The sequence below is a fragment of the Euprymna scolopes genome, chromosome 26 (assembly GCF_053919585.1).
Source record: "Euprymna scolopes isolate OS-2025 chromosome 26, ASM5391958v1, whole genome shotgun sequence".
In the NCBI taxonomy this organism is placed as follows: Eukaryota; Metazoa; Mollusca; class Cephalopoda; order Sepiida; family Sepiolidae; genus Euprymna; species Euprymna scolopes.
In genome coordinates, this window is record NC_136507.1 from 102292477 (window position 1) to 102313877 (window position 21401).

Consider the following 21401-nt stretch of genomic DNA (forward strand, 5'->3'; position numbering starts at 1 on the left):
TAATTAAAACTTTTGTCTCGCTACAAATCGTAACTTTTTATTTTTTTAATTGAAAATTACTTGATCAATTTACGTGATATTTTATATATGACATCTCAGGCCCTGTCGAGTACATACGCCATAGAGATTTGTTCTATATTTTGTTTTATTCTAAAGTTTAAAATAGCATTATTTAAACTTAAGTGTGAAATAAAATTTTCGATATCCTGCCAAGGGTAAGTTTGTAATAGTATTTATTTATGTCTGTCACGCTTAAGTTTACAAAATTTTTGTTGTTATGAAAATTTTCAGTAACATTTTTATATGTCTAGTATGATTAAGTTTAAAATAACATTATCTTAGGCATGTCACGCTTAAGTGTGAAACAGCATCATACTATTCTGTCACGCTCAAGTTCGAAATAGTATTAACTCACATTTAAATTTCAAATTATATTATCGTTATGGTGTAATCTGATCGTGTTCATAAGTGACGGACAACACCGGAAAATATCGGATCCGGGCAAAACCACATGTAAATCGGATTGCTGGTGATGACGTCAACCCTACGCTCCGATCGAAGAATCAAGAACATGAACAACGAGGAAAATATTGAACTCTGGATTGAAATCGCTAAAAGTATTCAAAATCGAAGGTCAAAACAAGAGAAAACAAATCAAATTCTGATCAAAGAATGCAAAGCGATATAAACATAATAACAAAGTAAAAACAAAGACAATCAGACAAAGAGAAGGGGCGAAGCCAGCGGCACACTTCTACCGTCATACGATCGACCGCCACACACCATCACCACTTTTCCTGGCCCGAACTTTCTCGCCTGTAGGATTATTATTTTGTAAAATAAATAAAACTTTGTTGATTTAACAAGTTGTTATTGGTTACAAAAACCACGGATCGAGAATGCATAGATTTTGTAAAAGTGCGCCTAAAATATATATATAGACGAAAAATAAGTCTTCCTTCTTCAGCACTAAATGAACGAACACAGACACAATAGATACAGTTACATCTGAACGTTATCTACTGTCCAATCGTAATAGATGGCAAATGCACGGAATTTTTTAATAGGCTAGAATGCTTGTGTTTTACGGGCGCTACCTTAACAGTTCCATCCATCCTACGTTGTGTCACATTGTTCTGTGTTGAAAAGTATGTAAATACTGCAGTTGGCTCCATATATTTGGCGTCCAGTCGTTATCGCATACACATGTCTGTCGAGATCAGAACCTGCACAACAGAAACTTTGCCTTTTCTTTTACTTTTGTTTATTCCTTACTGTTTGATACATGTTCATGGAATTTTTAATAGGTTAGAGTGCGTTTGCTTTACCTTTCATCTATTGAGGTGGGATTTTGAATTCTTGCTCTATCTTCCGTCGCTTCCAAGAATCAACTGTCCTCGTCGCTTCCACGAGCCAGACTTTTTAACTCTCTATCAAATCCCACTCTCCGAATATGAATCTCGTCACAAACCTCGCTCTGACGCACTTAGTCTTGTGACGTCACAATCCGACGACAATCATGTCATGTCGACCGAGTGCTTTGCACTCGTTCGATCTAACTCTAGTGTGGCCCCGTGATCCGTTTTCAAAACAATTTGCAGTTGTGTTCGCGACAGATGTTTGAACTCAAATAACTTCCAAACTAAAACAACAGGGATCATTACTCAAATCTATCTCTGTGTAATAGCTAAAACTAACAGTCTGTCACCTTAGCATACCTCTTAAATCTTATTTTTAACTGCTTGTTTTTCTTTGTTTAACAAGGCATAAATCAAGTTAGTATATTATAAAGTTGATTGCATATTTGACCTACTTTCAGTGATGTTTTTTAGACAACTACAAGTAAAATGAAAAATGTACCTTTTAGTCCCATTAATGAGAGAGAGTGGAATATTGCGGTAATTTTACCATAACCAGTTCGTGGTCGAACTGAATTCAATTATATGAGGTAAATAGATGTATCGTGTGTAGTTTCTGAATTTTAGCCGTTAACACACACACACACACACACACACACACACACACACATGATTACGACGTTGCTTTTATAATAAATAATTCTATGGTTCTGATTTTGATCTATTTTGTTCGATCACCGACCAAAGTAGTCGAACCTGTTTGCATTACAAAAACTACAAGGATATTCAATTCCACTTATCGAACCTTTTTAGTCTGTTCTTTGGCCGTGTTTTATGTTAAAGGTTGCAATCAGGTTAAGCTTTCTTGTTCTTCTGAATAAAATGTAAAACGAGAAAGACGTCTTTAATTCATCGACAAACCGTAAACCATTCAGCTGTCCAGTGTTGTCCATGACAACAAACCGCGTGGAGGGTAAAAAAAAAAAAAACCTCCCACAGAGACGAACCTGAAAGGCGGTGACAAAGTCGAACAGGTCTTGGCAGAACAACCAAAGACGCTTCAACGAGCAAGTCGGTAAGTTTGGTTGTTTTGTCGTTATGGGTCGTGCCGAAAAAACAATGTCACAAGTTGAGATCCCTGCTGGAAATTGGGCCGCTCATCAACTCAGACTCGTCTACGATGATACCAAAGAGCTATTCTCCTCGCGCTTGTCTCACAGACGAAGCACCAAGTTCCAAAGTCAATATAAACTTCACTTTACGCCACGGACTTCTCGGCCATCCACTTTCGGTGGTGGTTGCAACATTCACCGTTCGAACCACGGAGAAAGAGACGCGGTAAGAAACTAAAATTATAATACCATTATGTCGTGCGAAAAAGAGAGAAACAATCATTCGTATTATTTGGGTTCATAGGGCTACTGTTCTCATTTTGAGTGTCATTTACATTTAAGTTTCGATCGATGTAACCTTCGGCCTTCTTTAGGTGTATCTTGTCGAACTCTGGAATGTTTCTGTTGAACTCAGGAACTTGGACGGAATTTCAAACGGAACGTTTTATTTACTTTACGTCTTTACGGACTCGTGGAGCAGTAGTTAGAGTACCTGGAAAAAATCATTCGTAAAAGTAATATTCTCCTGAAGGTTCAAGATGCAATTCTCAGTGTGGGCGACTGAAAACTACAATTGCGAATTACTTAGGACCTGCACCGTCATGGCTGACGAAACAAGAGCATGTTACCCCTATGAAGTAAATAAATAGTTCCGTTCAAAATTCCCGAGTTCGGCAGAAACATTCCCGAGATATACCTGAAGATACACCTGGAGAAGGTTGGAGGTTACATCGACCGAAACGTTGTGAAAATGACACTCAAGATGAGAACAGTCGTTCGATGATCCCAAATAATACGAATAATCAATCCTCATCTCAAAAATTCAGAAACGATGTGTTACTTTTTTGCAAGGTTAAAAAAAACATTCCATTTGTTGCACTTAAAAACGAAAAAATGAAAAATATATTTTCTTCTTATTTTTTTTCCTCCAAAAATTTTTAATTAAAAATTCATTTTTATTACCTTTTGAATCCTATGTTAAGAAAGTAATCGTTTAAAAAAAAACAAATACACTTTCAATTTATTTATTGTCATCGAAATCGGTGAAATCGCCAATTTTTCAATCAAATCGTCTGCTATAGTCAGGTATCTCCTGTGATGCACCAGAAGGAAGCTAAACATGTCTCCCTGCAGTGATTTACTTCACAATAAATTGTCGTCTACATTGGCCTGTAGAGAAACCAACTGATGATTACAGAAATTATTTTTATGTAATGGTTTGAATCAAAGTTTAAAATACAAACGTAAAGTATCGTGGTTTAATTATGGTCTAAATTGAAACGTTCATTTCGAACGCGCCCCTGTCTTATTGAAGAACCTTATGTTGATTTTATACATCGGGCCCTTCTTCATGTGCGGTGATAAAACTTCTCAAATGCACTTGTGGTGTTAGACTGTATAAGTGTGTTAACTGTGGTCAAAATCGGACCGTTCATTTTTTTTTTAATTGAATTTTCACCTTGAACAAGGCATAGTGCCACTTTGATGTAGGAAACTACTATCTGGGACATAATTGCAGGGATACTATTTAGGGAGTTCAGCAGCAAGATGTCTAAGTACATTACACTTGAACTTCTGCATGTCAGTACAGTATATACGGCATAATCGTGTTGACACACCGGTTCTCGTCAGAGCCTGGTTAGTATTAGATGAGTGACCATTTAGGAATTCTAGGCGTGGTATAGGCTCTCCGCTTATCTCGGCATTTGTTCCCAGTCGTTCTGTACGCACTTCACTGGCCACTGGTATTAAACAATGTCGATTAAGGAGAGGTGTGGTTGGAGATAGCGCACCTCCTGTCACAAAAAGTCCACGCGCAGGCACTCCTTTGTGGGTATCCATAGTCTGTCAAAACTGAAGGAGCCCTATAGTTAGGGAAACGAGAACCCGGAAGTGAATTCCAAAGTCAAGCAGTTCGGGGGAAGAAACTATTAGAATAGAAGGCTTTCTGGCGTCTACGGATCTCTACTGTGTAAGGGGTGGTATTTTTCTGCTTGTTGCGTTTGTCGGGGGTATTTACGTCGAATGGGTACAAGGGCTTGTTGTTTGTCGGAGCAAAATACTTTTAAAACAGGCAAAGGGATGCAATATTTCGTCGATGTGACAGAGGTATAATCTTAGCTGACAGTTCATGACCAATTAGGTTAGCGACTCTCTTTTGAACCCTGTCCAGGAGTGAGAAACTAGTAGTAGGTGCACCAGCCCGAATATGGCAACAATATACCATACATGGTCGAATAGTGACCTGGTAGAGGAATAGAATACTCTAAGTAACTTTCTGAATCGGATTTTTTCCGATTATCGATTTTCGATACTTATCGGAAGCATTCCTTTATAAAACCTAAGAACATCCCCAGATACATGAATTAGATTTATGTGAAATTTCAAAAAATACGCCCAGTATATATATATATATATATATATATATATATATATATATATATATATATATATATACAATTTTTCTGTGTGCGTGTAATTTTTTTAAAAATAGGAGGCTTTAATTTTGGAACGACCTTCGTATATAACCTTGACTTTTTTTTCTGGCGCTTTGATATTTATTAAACTGCTTTGTAACACATCTTTTCCCGGTAGATCACCGAAATTAAGCAACGTTTAACCTGGCCAGTTCTAAAATGGGTGACCATTTTGTTATTTCAGCTGATGAATGTGCTTTCCGCTTATATCGGAATTGTTTCCGATCGTCTTTTTAATACAGTAGCGTCCAAAAGTTAAGGAACGGTCGATCAGTTTTATTGAGTGGCTTCTAACTGTATGTATGAAAAGGAAATAAAAAATTTTTTGGTGAATATAATAATATGTATTCAAAATTAAAAAAAAAAATTTTTTATTTAACTACCATTATTAAACATTGGAAAATTTACCAAAATTTTTTTCCCCTTTTTCATAGATAAAGTTAGAAGCCATTTAAAAGAAAGTTATCGACCGTTCCTTAACTTTTGAACTCTACTATACATATATATATATATATATATATATATATATATATATATATATATATATATATATATATATATATATATATATATATATATATGTATATATATAGTAATTTATATATGGCGATTAAGCTACACTGAATATTCCGCGTTTTATCCACTCTAGGATTCTTCAGGCTTATGCGCAAATTTTGTGGTTGTCTGTCGTTTTTATATACGCACCTTCTAATGAGATTTTAGTTAGCCAATGGACATGCACTTATATAAGTGCATGTCCATTGGCTGATAGGAAGAGCGCGGTGGATACTAGAAAGCTGATTGGCTAACTAAAATCTCAATAGAAGGTGCGTATATAAAAACGACAGACAACCACAAAATTCTCGCATAAGCCTGAAGAATCCTAGAGTGGATAAAACGCGGAATATTCAGTGTAGCTAAATCGCCATATATATTTTATAAATTACTAACTAGCTCTACCTACGTATTGAGCATTTTTGAAGTAAATATTTAAAGTTTACACATAAATTTATACTTTTGTATATTGATTTTATGTGAGTAAATGAAGTAGTTATGTGTGTGTGTGTATGTGTGTGTGTGTGTGCGATGTGTGCACATAAAGTTATGAACAGTATATAGGGACCGAGCACAGCCGAGGTGAACTGCTAGTATATATATATATATATATATATATATATATAAATAATATTTTTGTAAATATCAAGACAAAAAAATATAAAATAAGAACATCATACGGTGTATTCCATATGTGTGACAATTGTTTTGTAAACATTTGGACAAAATTAAGCATTATATTATTTAAAAATATTCCCAAATTAACTACTTTTCAGACACCAAAATACACACAAAAGTGCCTAGATGAAAAAAAGTCTAGAAACGTTTCAGACTTTTTTCGTATGGGCAATTGTATTGCTAGTGCGCACATGAACACTAGTCCTCTTCGAAGTAATCTCTGCCAGCTACAATGCACTTGTTGTTCCATTATAACAACTTCTGTAAGCTTCCATGGTAGTCCTTATGTGTGAGTGTGTCAATGACCAGCGTCGCAGCCTCTTTTATGCCTCATAACAACAGCCTCTAAGGTTTTCCTTGAGCTTAGGGAATAACCAAAAGTCACAGGGAACAAGGGGTTGTTTTTTTTTACATTTTCACCCCAAACAAGGCACATTGCCACTTTGATGTAGGGGGCTGCTATCATAGACATAAGCTACAGGGGTACTATGTGGGGAGTTGGGCAGCAAGATGTCGGTTCACGTTACACTTGAACTTCTGCATATTAGTAAAGTTGGGGAAGCAGGAACCCGGAAGGGAATTCCAAAGTCTAGCGGTTCTGGAAAAGAAATTACTGGGGTAGAAGGTTTTCTTACATCTAGGGATCTCAACTGTGAAGGGGTGGGATTTTGCTGCTTGTCGGGTTTGTCGGGGGTATTTACGTAGAGGGGGTACAAGTGCTTACAGTTCTCCAGAGCATTCACCGTTAAAATACTTGTAGAACAGGCAGAGGGATGTTATATTTCGTCGATGGGACAGAGGCTGAAGCTTAGATGACAGTTCAGAACCTATCAGGTTGGCGACTCTCTTTTGAATCTTTTCTAGGAGTGAGAGACAAGCAGCAGATGTCTGTGACGAGGGTGGGGTTGTGGACAGGTGCATTGTCCTGGTGGAAATGCCACTAACCCGATTTGAAAAGTGCTAGCCTCTTCCAACGGAATCTCACCCTGAACTCCCTTTTTAACTCAACATAGTATTCCTTGTTGACTGTCCGTCCAATGGGAACCCAGTGCATGTATAGATCATGCCCGTGCTATCAAAAACGGGATCATCATAAGTTTCTAGGTGAATTTGCTCTGTCTGGCCTTCTTGGGTCTAGGAAAGCCAGTATGTCTCTTGGTCTATAGGTCATGAGAGTAGATCCAGCTTTCGTCGCAAGTAATCAGAGCATCAAGAACTCCCAACTGTCGTGACAACGTCTTTCTTTCTGATCTTCTCTGAGCACCCTTGAGACAAACTTCGCGCAGATCTTCCGTATCTTCAGTTCCCTTGAATAATTGTGTGTACAGTTCCCTGACATCAAACTGTGCACTTATTGTCTCTATAGACACACGACGGTCCTTATCCATGAAATTCTTTATTTGGCCAATCAATTCTGATGTTCTGATTTCTCCCACACTTCTCATCATCTCTCGAAAACTCCCTGTCTTCCTTGAATCTCTTATATTATTCAAAAGCTGTTGCGCGATTCATGCAAAGTGGTCCAAAAGTAGTCTGAAGCATTCGATGCGTTTCTGTGGCATTTTTTCAAGTTTAAAACAGAATTTTATTGCATAGCGTTCTTCTACAGTGCCCTCATGTCGAGATTGCATTTTTGAAATTCACCAGTTTTAACAATCAGGCTTTAGTAGGGTGTATTCCGATTTCTGTTGTAGTTGTTCATTTCAATTTGAAATCATAAATATGGTCAGTCAGTAAGATGTATAACAATAAAATATTGAAGATTCAACAGCTTACGATATATATATATATATACTAGCAGGTCGCCCAGCAGTGTCCGGTCCTAAAAAAGACTTAAATGTGATATTTTGATTAATACAGATTTCGTATTTATTATGGCAATGATTTAAAAAGTTATTAAAAAAATGACTCGATCGCCACCACCGAGAATCGAAACCAAAACATTTAGCTTACGATTTACTTTTTCCTTTAACGTTAATGTCTGCGCTATGAATCGAAAGTGCATGCTAAATCCTGTAATGGAAGTTCTTGGTGTTCGGCCGGTAAAAAGATCCAACGCGTATTGTAATAAATCCAAGGAAACTGGTAACAATCCAATATGTACATATTTCCACAGTTTTTCTTTAATTTGATTGGATATCCGGCAAATCTTTGATTACATCAATCCGGTAAAAAGTTATTTTCATATATTAGTTTCAAAATTCAGTTCAAGTTTTCAATCAATTTGTGAATAAAAGCCAAAAGATATCTGTAGACAGGCAAATAAACTTAAATGAAAATGAAAATAATTAAATAAAATGGAAATAATTGAATAAAAGAATTGCTTATCAAACCAAAGCAAAAAGTCTTTAAAAAACAGATGCAGTTTTTGTTATCAATATTATATGTGTAAGCCAGCACAAGTGAGGGGGGGGGAGAAAGAAAGAAAAAGAAAAGAAAAGAAAGGGGGCGTCTAACTTATTAATCTTGAATATGAAATGTCTATGAAATGTTTCGATTTGAAGTTCAATATCTTTTTTTGCAGCATCAATATACAGTTTCCCTTATTCTATGTAGCTAAAATGATTTAAAAACTTTTAAAACATTTAATTGAATTCTCTATGTTTATTAGAAAATTAGGTGCAAACCTTTTATAATATTAGCTGATATTTTCCTCCGAGGAGAGGCATAAACATCGAAAACTCATGGGTTAAGGAAATATATTTTACTATACTGTATTCTTTGTCTTGCTTGCAATAAAATTTCTATATTTGAAATTTAACTTTTTCAAATCACAAAATTTTAAATTTCTAAATTATGATTTATTTGCTCTATCTAGTATATTGAGCAATTTTATTTAGCTGAGGTAGTCTTATATAAAATATTACATCCAATAATTTTTTGTAAGACCGATAATCACTGGATTTGCACACCAGTAGATGTATTTTATTTCATTATTCTGAATAATATATATATATATATATATATATATATATATATATATATATATATATATATATATATATATATATATTTAAATAAGTTAAATATAGTCACCAACAGTGTGTATTTTTTAACATTTTCTTTCGTTGGAATTTCTTAACTCATTTTATATATATATATATATATATATATATATATATATATATATATATATATATATATATATATTAGTTTTGCGACGATGAACCGGAATCGGGAATCGGAAAAGGGGTAATCTTTGAGGCTACGGTGCCAAAACGATTCTTTTAATTGTCTTTTTTATTTGATTTTGCTTAAAATCTTTCAAAACTGGTAATAATGATAAAATAATAAACATTTATTGGTTTTAAACCACCAGTGAAGCTAAAATTGATAGATCGTTCCTTACAATTATATTTTTACGTTTACGAAAATATTTGAACATTTAACATGTATGTTTTTACAATAATCAGAGAAAAATACAACGATATAGTAAAATATTTATAGATTTATAAAAAAAAATCGGAATCGGAATCGGGAATCTAGTACGGAAGCGGTAATTGTATCGGAATCGGGAATCTAGTACGGAAGCGGTAAATGTACGGGAATCGGGAAAAATACTGGAATCGTCCCATCACTAATATATATATATATTATGATTACAGAAAATAATAAATTAGGGTAAACTAGCGTAGTGATCTGAAAGATTACGTCTAAAAATGAAAAGTAATAAAATAAATAAATTGATAAACTGAGAAGTCTCTCGTCAATGACTTGAAAAAGCCCTCATAAATCGGGCGAAACGTTGAGTAGTCAGGTCCTTCCACCTCCATTCTGTTTTTATATTGTCGGATTTAATCCAGCTTAACAACCATATATATATATATATATATATATATATATATATATATATATATATATATATATATATATATATATATGACAGTCGCCTATTTTGGATCCAATAACTGCAATACAATTTCTATTTTTCAGATATTTTATCGATAAAACATTGAGTGTGGACTTTAGTATTAATTTTCTATTCACCGATGTAATTGTTTTTGTTTTGTCACCCTGTAACTTACCTTCCATTAACCTTCTATAACTTTTCATTCAGAATAGATATTGTGTTCCGACATGAGATAACGAAAAAAAAAAAAAGATTTGAGAACAGACAAGAGAACGCCGTTTGCTCTTCCATAAACTGAGCTGGCAGGTTACGTGTTTGAACGTGATTTTTAGCAAATACACTAAACAAAGGTTCCGGCCCAACAACCGATTATATGTCATACGTTGCTATTGTCGAGTGTGAAGTTTCGCATTCCTTAATCTGTAGAATCACTCGCAAGGCAAAAACAATTCCAACCGACCTAATTTATTTTGACAGAAATGTTTAATTGTTTATGCAATTAGAGAGATGTATTATTTTTAGCCTATCTCTCTCTATATATAAAGTAAAGTATGAACTGCCTTCAATAAGTTTCCAGACTTTTTTGTACAGACATTTAAAATTGTCATAGACTGTTGAAAATCCAACATTTTTTGCTGTACATCTTATGAGATGACTGACCAATTTATATGATTTCAAGTTTAAATGAACAGCTACAGCAGGAATCGGAATACATTCTACTAAAGCCTGATTGTCACAACTGGTGAATGTCAAAATTGAAGTCTGGACATGAGGACACTCTAGAAGAACGATATGCAATTAAATTCTGTTTCAACTTGGGGGAAAATGCCACAGAAACATATGGAATGCTTCAGACTGCTTTTTGACCATCTTGCATGAATCACGCATCAGTTTTTGAGGACACGAGAGATTCAAGGAAGGTAGGGAGTCTGTAAAGGATGATAAAACATGTATCAGAAGTAAGGAAATCAAGACATCAGGGTTGATTAACTAAATCAAGAATTTCATGGATAAGGATCGCCGAGTGTCTCTAGAGACAATAAGTGCACAGTTTGATGTCAGTGTGGGAATTGTCACACAATTATTATAAATTGAATATTTAGATGATTTGCGTTAAGTTTGTCCCAAGGGTGCTCGGAGAAGATCAGAAAGAAAGACGTTGTCATTAACAAGATGGGTATCAAGACAATTACGCACCCTCCCTATAGTCCAGACCTTGCTCTCTGTGAATTTTGGTTATTCCCTAAGCTTGAGGAAAACCTTAGAGGCTGTCGTTATGAGACAATTGAGGAGGTGAAAAAGACTGTGACAAGAGTCATCGCCGTGCTAACACAAGAGGACTTCCATGCAGCCTTCCAGAAATTGTAACGGTAGAATAATGCATTGAAGCCGGGGGAGATTACTTCGAAGACGACTAGAATTTTATGTGTGCACTATCAATAACAGTGCCCATACGAAAAAAGTCTGGAAACTTATTGAAGGCATCTCGAATTTTTGTTTTTTTATATTTTGTATGTTAAGGACTCACTCCTAAACTAAATAATCGATCATTATGAATTTAGGAACACAGCTGCTAGGCATAAGTACGGGTAAAAATTGGTTATATTTCATTTAATTTGAGAAACCGTAATGTCTAAACATTTGGAAAATCATAGGATGTTTTTAAACAGTCAATAAAAACTGGAAATATGGTTGTGCCTCTATTTATATATATAGATAGAAATCGCTCGAAACAGGAGATGATGCCAATTGATGTAAAAGGCTAAAAATACTACTCCGGGGTCAAAATTGACGATAATTGCTAGATGGGTATATTCCAACAAAAAAAACACAGCAATTCTTCTTCTTCTTCTTCTTCTTCTTCTTCTTCTTAATAATAATAATAATAATAACAACAACAATAACAACAACAATAAAAACAATAATAATAATAATAATAATAATAACAACAACAACAATAACAACAACAATAATAATAATAATAATAATAATTAATAAGAAAGAAAAATCCTGTCAAATCGTAGACTTTGCAGTCCCAGTTGACCACAGGGTGAATATGAAAGAAAAGGAGAACCGGAGCAAATACACAGAGCTATCCAGAGAGTTAAAAGGGATTTGGATGATGAAGAAAATCAAAATAATACCGATAATAGTAGGAGAACTAGGAACAATTCCGAAAAACTTTGAAAAAAAATGGGAGAAATTGGGATCAGAGGAATGGCTGCGAAAAGACAACGACTAACGATAATGAAAACGGCTGAAATATTAAGGAAAACCCTTGAATGCGGAGAATAATACAAGAATACAATATAATGAAGAAGCGTTACAAGGAATGAAGAACACTGAAGCTGCATATCTACAAGTTCTACATCTCCCTCACGCATCCCCTCCATTGTCTCATCACCGTCCATCCACCCACCCCCCAAAAAGTGATACGAAAGAGCCGAGAAGGGTCAAGGAGGGTGGAAAGACCGAGGAGAGAGCGCTAACCAGACCTCCGTTGGACAAGCACAAAGAGAACTGGAACCTTGGGGAGACTTAGTGGTACTCAAATTCCAGTATAGACCAATGGCCACTTCCAGCGAGAAATCAAATTTATTTGCAAATGCTATCGAAGGAGGTGGAGATAGCTGAACGTCGGGGGAGACTAGTTGTCACTCAGATTCCAGATAATACCACAGGTTTCCAATCAGATCTTTGATGACTTGTGTGAAAGTTCTATGTGAGCCAATAATAATAATATATAAAATACAAGAAATCTTAATCCTTGCTAAAGTTCTACACATTCATTAAGTGTTGGTTGACAGCAGAATTATGTTATTAGCCAATATTATTATTATTTGTTCCCGCTACCAGATAAATACTTTCTGGTATCTGTTGTTTAATTCTACTGTCTAAACTTTAGGAGATTCTACCTATGTACTTAGAATCACAAGAGCATGTAAGTTAATATATTAATACATTTCTTTGATTTTGATAAAAGAAATGGTAGAATACAAATTGTTAGGCAGGCAATCAAAACTGAAAATGTGTATATTCCATTAAGTTTATAAAGTATGGCATTTTTGTATGTGTATATATTTCCATGTATAAGATTCACTCCTAAACTAATTAATCGATCAATATGAATGTTTTAATTCAACTGCTGGGTGTACGAGTGAGTGTTTAATTTATTTTGTGAAGTTTTAATAATAATAGCTATTAGATAGCAGTTAATAGATATTGACAAAATTTCAGTTTCTTTTGAATGTTCTTCAGTAGCACGACCTCTAATTTGAAAGTTTAAATATTTCAGATTTTCATTGAAATCGATTTATAGCCATAAGACATAACTTAAGCAATATTCTCTAAATTTTAATTCATTCTTAAGAAATATTTAATGATTAAGATAAGTATTCTGCCCCAGACTATGGACACAGCACATCCACTTCACAAATTAACATAAAATGAAGGATTAATTTACTCCACTTTGCTGGGAATATACAAAGAAAGACTGTATGCTTCACATCAGAATGATTGGATTGTAAAACAGATCTGTCATAGGAAATGTGGTTGAATAGCACATTCATCCAAGAAATCAGCGACTAACGCACACCTGACAAACTCCTATTGTGGAAGTAACGTGGTAAAAAAGAAGACGAACAAGAAAATAACTGTAGGCATAATACTGATCATTACTTAAAGTGATTTTGTGAAATTTTAATAATAGCTATTAGGTATCAGTTAATAGATATTGACTCAAATTTTGGTTTGGGAGCACAGGCTCAAATTTTGTATGAAATTATTTTTCATTTTGTAATACCTAATAGCGCACTCTCACCAAGGTACTCCCCTCAAGCTATGATAAGACCACATTTGGTGAATGACATGGATTCTATCCCAGATTAATCACACGGTACAGCTCCTGAACAATTTAACAAAACACGCAGTGTGTTTGCCCCTTTGATGCAAATACACCTGAACAACTCGACAATCAGCTAAATCCCAATACATTCATTGTAGAGACTCCCAGATGACGGAACGCTTTCTACCGTTAAAGCATTTTTCTTTACTTTAAATGTAATGTGAACAAACGTTTTCCTACACAATTCTCTACTTAGAATATCCCCTACAAATCTATAATGCCCTGATTCATAGTAGTCCTTTACATCACAGAAGCAATGTGCCTTGATTTGAGTAAATTAAGATAAAAAAAATCTAAGTGGCCGACTATAGTCGAGGTTGACTCTAAGGCTCCCTTTCATTAGCTCCTACACCAAAAATGCTAATGTCAAATGTATCTGTCGTTGACGCAAATACGGACGGTGAAGTAATAACATTTGCAAGCAAAGTGGTGGAGTGTGAGTAGAAAGTAATTATGGAGGAAAAGGTGTGCTACCTCCGCTAAGACAGAAATATCAAAAGAATTAAAAATATAAAAGTAATTAGTTTTTCATTAAGTTAGCAAATGTAAGTGAATCCTTAATGTAAAACGAACTGTAATGTTCTAAAATGGTTGTAAGCCATTTGACTAACTTGTGTCGGGAGTATCCTATATTTGATTGTATAGGTCTTAATCGTACATCGTTTTTATAGGCTTTATGCAAACCATATAGACAAGGCGTATAGAACCAGTAGGTCTAATCAAATTTGAAATATTAACAGGAAGAACAAGAAGTCCATTTGACCAGACATTTTTGGATCTTGGTCTCAATAGCTATGGTAAACTACTGTGCATCTACTGGACAAATTTAGAGTTGTCATCAAAAATATTCTCCATTCTGAGCTGGTCACACTCGAATTTTCATTTGAAAATTTTAGAAACTATCTAAAGTAAGTCTTTGGGTCTTCTCTTTGCAAGCAAAAAAAAAAACTTTTAGAACTTAATGTGGTGTCTATCTGATCCTTCCCTGTTTTTTTGTTGTTGTTTTTTTTGTTTTGTTTTGTTTTGTTTTGTCGTTTTTTTTTTTTTTTCGTCCAACGCAATATTTCCATTTTAATATATTTTTAAATCACAATTTTACGTCGATTTAGCTTCGTTGGGTGAGGTACGAAACCAGTCAGCTGGCTCTTTCACGGTTTACTTTTTATTTGATTTATGTTTAATAAATTGGATCTGTATATAGCCATCATATATATATATATATATATATATATATATATATATATATATATATATATATATATATATATATATACTAGCAAAAGTATCCGTCGTTGACTGGGTTCAAAAACAGCCTACAGAAAATGGACTCTGATTTATGAAAGTATGATAAGTTATGAAAAGGAAGGGTTGTAAATTTGGGTTGAATTTGGGGGTATCAAAACCAAAGCAAAATATGATGGAAGTAAAAATAAAATAGATAAACCCCATAATTTATTATACCATACCTGTTCACACTGAAACACTTATCACAATAGTCTGTGGATCTATATTAAAACACCTTGTTAAACTTTGTGACATATTTCCATTCTATGGAGGTCAGGTGCGAACGAATACCCCATAATTTTATTATGCCATATTTCTTCAAACTGAAACATAATTATCAAAGTGTACTTATGCAGATAGATATGAAAAGTCTTTATTAAAGTTTGTGCCTATTTCCATTCTATGGAGGTCATGCGCGAACGCAAACCCCACAATTTTATTATACCATCCCTATTTAAGTTAAAACATACTTATCAAAGTATTCTGATGTACATCTATATCAAAAATACTTGTACACGTTTTCTTTTGATTTTTAATTTTTAAATTTTTTATTTCCATACTTTGTGGACCAGGCGCGAACGCAGACCTCAAAATTTTAATGAACCACCCTTCTGCCAGATCAAACATACCCATTCCTGTGTCTCGATATATCTTCTATCATTATATGTAATCAGTTTTTTAAAATAGCCAACCATATAGGAGCCTATTCGTGACCAAAAAATCCAAGAGGGCTTTATGCCCAGTCTGTTAAATCCAAGGTAGCTGATCAGCGGCTTGGTTCCCACCAGTTTTGGCAAATAACAAATAGGATCCTGAACAGAAGTGTGCGTTCTATCCCAACCATTATCAATGGACAAGAGGTCATCCCCTCAGCTTCATACCAGGCCAAACTCTTTGCCAAGAACTTTGCAGCTAATTCTACCCTATGCGACGAAGGCCATCAACTCCCCATATTTCCTTCTATAACACAGAACACGCTAGGTAACATAAAAATATCTGTGCATGAGGTCGCCAAGCTAATCAAGAACCTTGATTCCAGTAAAGCTACTGGCCCTGACGGCATCCCAATTATAGTGTTAAAAAAGCTTCAACCAGAACTTGCTCCCATACTTACGAAACTATTTAAGCGCTGCCTTAAGGAGAAGTGCTTTCCGACTCCCTGGAAGACCTCATCAGTTTGCCCTGTATTTAAGAATTCAGGTGATAATTCATCTCCCTCTCAGTACAGACCAATAAGTCTCCTGTGTGTTATGAGTAAGTTGCTGGAATCCATATTAAATAGAGAAATAGTCAACCACCTCAGCAGAAATAACCTTCTTAGTGACACACAATATGGTTTCCGCTCTGCAAGATCTACCGCAGATGTGCTGACGATTATATCCCACAGGATTAGTGAATCTCTTGACAAAGGCTTCCTTTCTAGGGCAATTGCTCTTGACATATCAAAGGCCTTCGACAAGGTATGGCATAAGGGTCTACTTCACAAGATTTCCAGTTACGGTATAACTGGAAATGTTTTCTCAATCATTAAATCATTTCTCTCCGATAGGCTCATAAGAGTAGTGGTAGATGGACAAAAATCGGAGGCCTGCAATATAAATGCTGGAGTCCCTCAGGGGTCAATCCTGGGCCCAACTCTCTTCCTGATCTGCATCAATGATCTCCCTAAACACATACTTAAATCATTCATTGACATCTATGCTGATGACACGACCATCTACAGCAACACATCTAAGGCTGTTAATGACAAAGCTCTCTCTGATTCTCTCTCCTCTGATCTCGAACGAGTTGTTCAGTGGGGGAAGACGTGGCTGGTTACCTTTAATGCATCTAAAACCAAACTCCTATCTTTACATCATCAACGCTCTGATCCCCATCTGGCATCAATTGTAATGGATGGCTCTCGACTAGGAGAAGCCCCATGTTTTGACAAGCTTCTAGGCTTGACCTTCACTCCTGATCTGAAATGGAACACGTACATCAAGTCTGTTACAAAGGTCACTGGAAAGATGGTGGGATCCTTCTACGGCTCCAGAAGATATCTCAATACTGATGCAATTCTCTATCTATATAAAAGCCAAGTACGTCCAAGGATGAAATACTGCTGCCATATGTCGGCAGGAGCTGCTAAAACCAGCCTATCCTGCCTTGACAGAGTACAAAATAGACTTCGTGGCTTAGAGGGTGATGCCCTTTTCTCTTCCCTGCAACCTCTCTCCCACAGAAGAGACGTTGCAAGCCTATCTTTGTTTTATCGTCATTTCCATGGCAGGTGCTCGTCTGAACTCCAATCTCTGGTCCCCCCTCGCCAATCTTTTACGAAAAACACCCGTCTAGCTGAAGCCACTGTCAAAAACTTTCCCCACTCCTTATCTATGCCTAAATAAAAATGTAGATTCCATGAACAAAGCTTCTTTCTTAGAACTGCACGCATGTGGAACTCTGTTCCGTCTGTCTGCTTCTCTCCTGGCTACAACTTGGACGTCTTCAAGTCCAACGTAAACAAATTCTTGATGAACCGCCCCCATAAGTAGACACTCTAAAATATCCACACTAACGTACTGTACTTACAATAACGCTTATCCCTGAGTTGTTTCCGGGCCTTGATAAGGTGTGACCACCTTGTAAAAAAAAAGACACACACACACGCACACACAGACATTCAGCTTTATATTATAGATATAGCGCTTAGGCTTCACAAATGGTTACCTATTTGGTACTGGCTAGACTCAACGTTGTTTAACTTCAGTGATCTGATGAGAAGCAGTGTGTAAACGTGATTGTGCGCTGAGTTGTAGAAATTTTCAGATTGGTATCTGGGGGCGCATTAATTCACTGGGAGATGCACCCTCAGTCTTCATTAAGACATGCCTCTAGGAGAAGGAAACTGATGTAAAAGGCTGCGGTCTACTGTATACTCTGTCCTGTGGCAGTCATCTGCACCGACAAAGGTTAGCAGTATTACCAACAAGTGTGGTTGGTTCGACACAAAGCCTTCACCACTATAAAAAAAATCATCCGTGTGGATTTCCGAACAACTTAGTTGTTGTCGCGTAAACTCATACGTCGAAATCGACGGAAGAGTCCATCATATATGTACATATATACATATGTGGGTGTGTGCTCCTTTGTTTTAAATGTGTTCTCAGATAGCAAATTAAAACCATCAATTATCATTCTCCATCTATCACGAGGTCATTTCTGATAGTATATTATATATTACGCTTTATGCTTGCGTTTGTGCTATAAGCGATTAATTTAGTCCGCGGTGCTAGGAATATACAAAGAAAGACTGTATACTTCACACCAGAAAGATTGGATTGTAAAACAAATATATCATAGAAAATGAGGTTGAATGTACAATTCGTGTACAAGCATCCAATAACTCAGCGTCTAACGCGCACCTGACAAACTTCTATCGTGAAAGTAACGTGATAAAAAGAAGACGAATAAGAAAATACTGATCATTACTTATAGTAAGTGATCCTAGTTTGGGGGGGGGCACAGATCCAAATATATGAAATTATTTTTAATTTTGTGATACCTAACAGCGCACTGACAACAAAGTACACTCATCGAGTTATGATAAGATCACATTTGGTGATTAAGACAAAGATTCCACCTCCAGGTTATCCTCACAAATTAACAAGTTGCGTGATGTGCCTGCCCCTTTGATGTAAACACACATGACTAGCCCGAAAATCAGCTAAGTCCCATTCATTCACTGTATAAACTTCAAAATGACGGAAAGCGTTATATTCTAATAACTTCTTCTCATCGAGGTCATAGTTTTTGGAATTCTCTCCCTTTTTCCTGTTTCCTTGAGTGTAATGGCATGCAGAAATTTAAATGAAATGTGAACAAATATATTCTGTACAACTCCCCACATGAGATGTTCCAATAAATATGGCCTCTAATTCATAGTAGCCCTTTACGTCTCAGTGGCATTGCGCCTTGTTCAAAGTGAATTAAAATTTTATAAAAATCTAAGTGGTCGTCTATAGTCAAGAGTGACCTTAAGGCTCCGTTTTCATTAGCTGCTACACGAAATGTAAGGGAGGACGCCACGCACTTCTCAAAATTACTCTACTTGCCCCTGATCCCCATCTTATAATGCTGAATTTTTATTAAGGAAGCATTGAGTATTATTTTTAAGTCTTTGTTATGACGTGACTGGGGTTTGAACCTTGGTCTCCCGGCCCATAAAAGAACACTCTTATTATTATACCAAAATAGACCAATGATTAAAATTGAAAATATTTTTTAAAACACATCTTTACTAGATCTGTTAAGGTCAGCAAACTAAACAGACAAAATGATTCACACACGAACTACTAAACATAGCGACAGCATATACACACAGCTAACTGAACTCATGTACATGAGTTCATACATACACTCTCTCACTAACAAAACAGGCACGGTTATACACACGCACATCTACAATGCCTCTCCCTTTTACAAATGCGGTAAGACGTAACACGTAAATGTATATTTTTATTTCTCGGTTGTTAACTATATTGCAAAATTACCGACGTTTTTCTTTCGGCTTGTTTATCAATCACATAAAATAAACGAGAGAGTGTCGTTTAGAATTCACGTGTCTATTTCAAGCACGAACGACGGGTCCTGAAAGTTCCCAGGAGATTTCGATCCATTAAAACGGTCAAAATGTTGGGGAAATAATCAAATAAAAGAAGTTGGTATTTCGCAAAAATAATCTCCGGAAAAGAAAAACGCTCTATAACATTTTATTTGCTTCCTTTGTTCTCCTTTCCGATAAAACGTGCGAATTTTCCAAGACTAAAACGACGGCTTACTTTTCTAATTCGCGGAAGCAAATTTCAAAGAGGGTGAGAAAAATTCTCGCCATTGTCTCAGCGGACAAAGTAGTTTCTCTATTTACTATGAACGGCGTTATTGTAAACGGTGAAGACGTTTGATGTGTCCCCTGTGTTATGTCCGGGTGATAAACTGCCTGTTGAAATCTCTCTCCTTACACCGCCCGTCCGTTTTCCTGACAGCATGATTTAACTTGATATCGATATAGCGTCAATAACAAGAACGTTTTAAACTTCTAGGCCTTCCATTCTAAACAGACGACAGTGGCAGCTTCGGGTTTCTGTCATGTAACACTAGAATAAAAGGTTGAAACATAATATCCTTTTTTATCTGTTTATTATTTCTGTTTTGTTTTGGTTTTGGTTTTCCGCCATCTTGTCTTGACTTGATGAATGTAACGTTTTCGTGGTTGGTGCCTGTATGGGAGACGCGGGAATTGTGTCGTATTCGTAGATTCGTCTGCGTGTGACTGACAGCCTCATTAATTAGAAGCACTTGTTCAAATATCGCGAACAAACTTTTTTTATATAAAAATAAAAATTTCATTGTGAATCCGTTGTTTTGATCGATATGAAAAAAAACAGAATCAAATTGACAGTTTATTCGTGCTGTCAATGATTACGATCGTTCTTTACGTCGCCTTTCTCACAGAAGAGATATTACTAGTCTCTTTCTGCTCTATCGTTATTTTTATGGAAGGTGTTCAACTAAGCTAAATTTCTTACTCCTTCATATAAGACAGTCGCAGCAGGAGCTCGTCTTCCTACTACAACAAAGAAAAACTTCTTTCTTCTCCTGTGTGTCTAGCGTAAGACGAAATTTATTTGTGCTGTCAGTCAATGATCTCGTGCGTTTCACATAGCCTCTTTCTCACATAAGAGACATTACTAGTCTCTTTCGACTCTATCATTATTTCAATGGAAAATGCTCGACTGATCTAAAATCTACATCAATGATCTCCCTAAACACATACTTAAATCATTCGTTGACATCTATGCTGATGACACGACCATCTACGGCAACACATCAAAGGCTGTAAATAACAAAGTTGTCTCTGATTCTCTCTCCTCTGATCTCGAGCGTGTAGTTCAGTGGGGGGAAGACGTGGCTGGTTACCTTTTATGCATCTAAAACCAAACTCCTATCTTTACACCATCAACGCTCTGATCCCCATCTGGCATCAATTGTAATGGATGGCTCTCGCATAGGAGAAGCTCAATGTTTTGACAAGCTTCTGGGCTTGACCTTTACTCCTGATATGAAATGGAACACGTACGTAAAGTCTGTTGCAAAAGTTGCTGGAAAGATGGTGGGTTCCTTCTACCGCTCCAGAAGATATCT

General features: G+C 35.9%; 1 protein-coding gene across 1 annotated transcript in view; it reads left to right on the forward strand.

Annotated features, from left to right (window-relative positions):
• The first annotated feature begins 2340 nt into the window (after positions 1–2340).
• LOC145248312 (uncharacterized) overlaps positions 2341–21401 on the forward strand; it is a 140915-nt gene continuing 121854 nt past the window's right edge. The window contains exon 1 of the mRNA XM_080110219.1: positions 2341–2696. Within this exon, the coding sequence (XP_079966345.1) occupies positions 2457–2696 (240 nt within the window). The 5' untranslated portion in view covers positions 2341–2456. The remainder of the gene's footprint in view (positions 2697–21401) is intronic.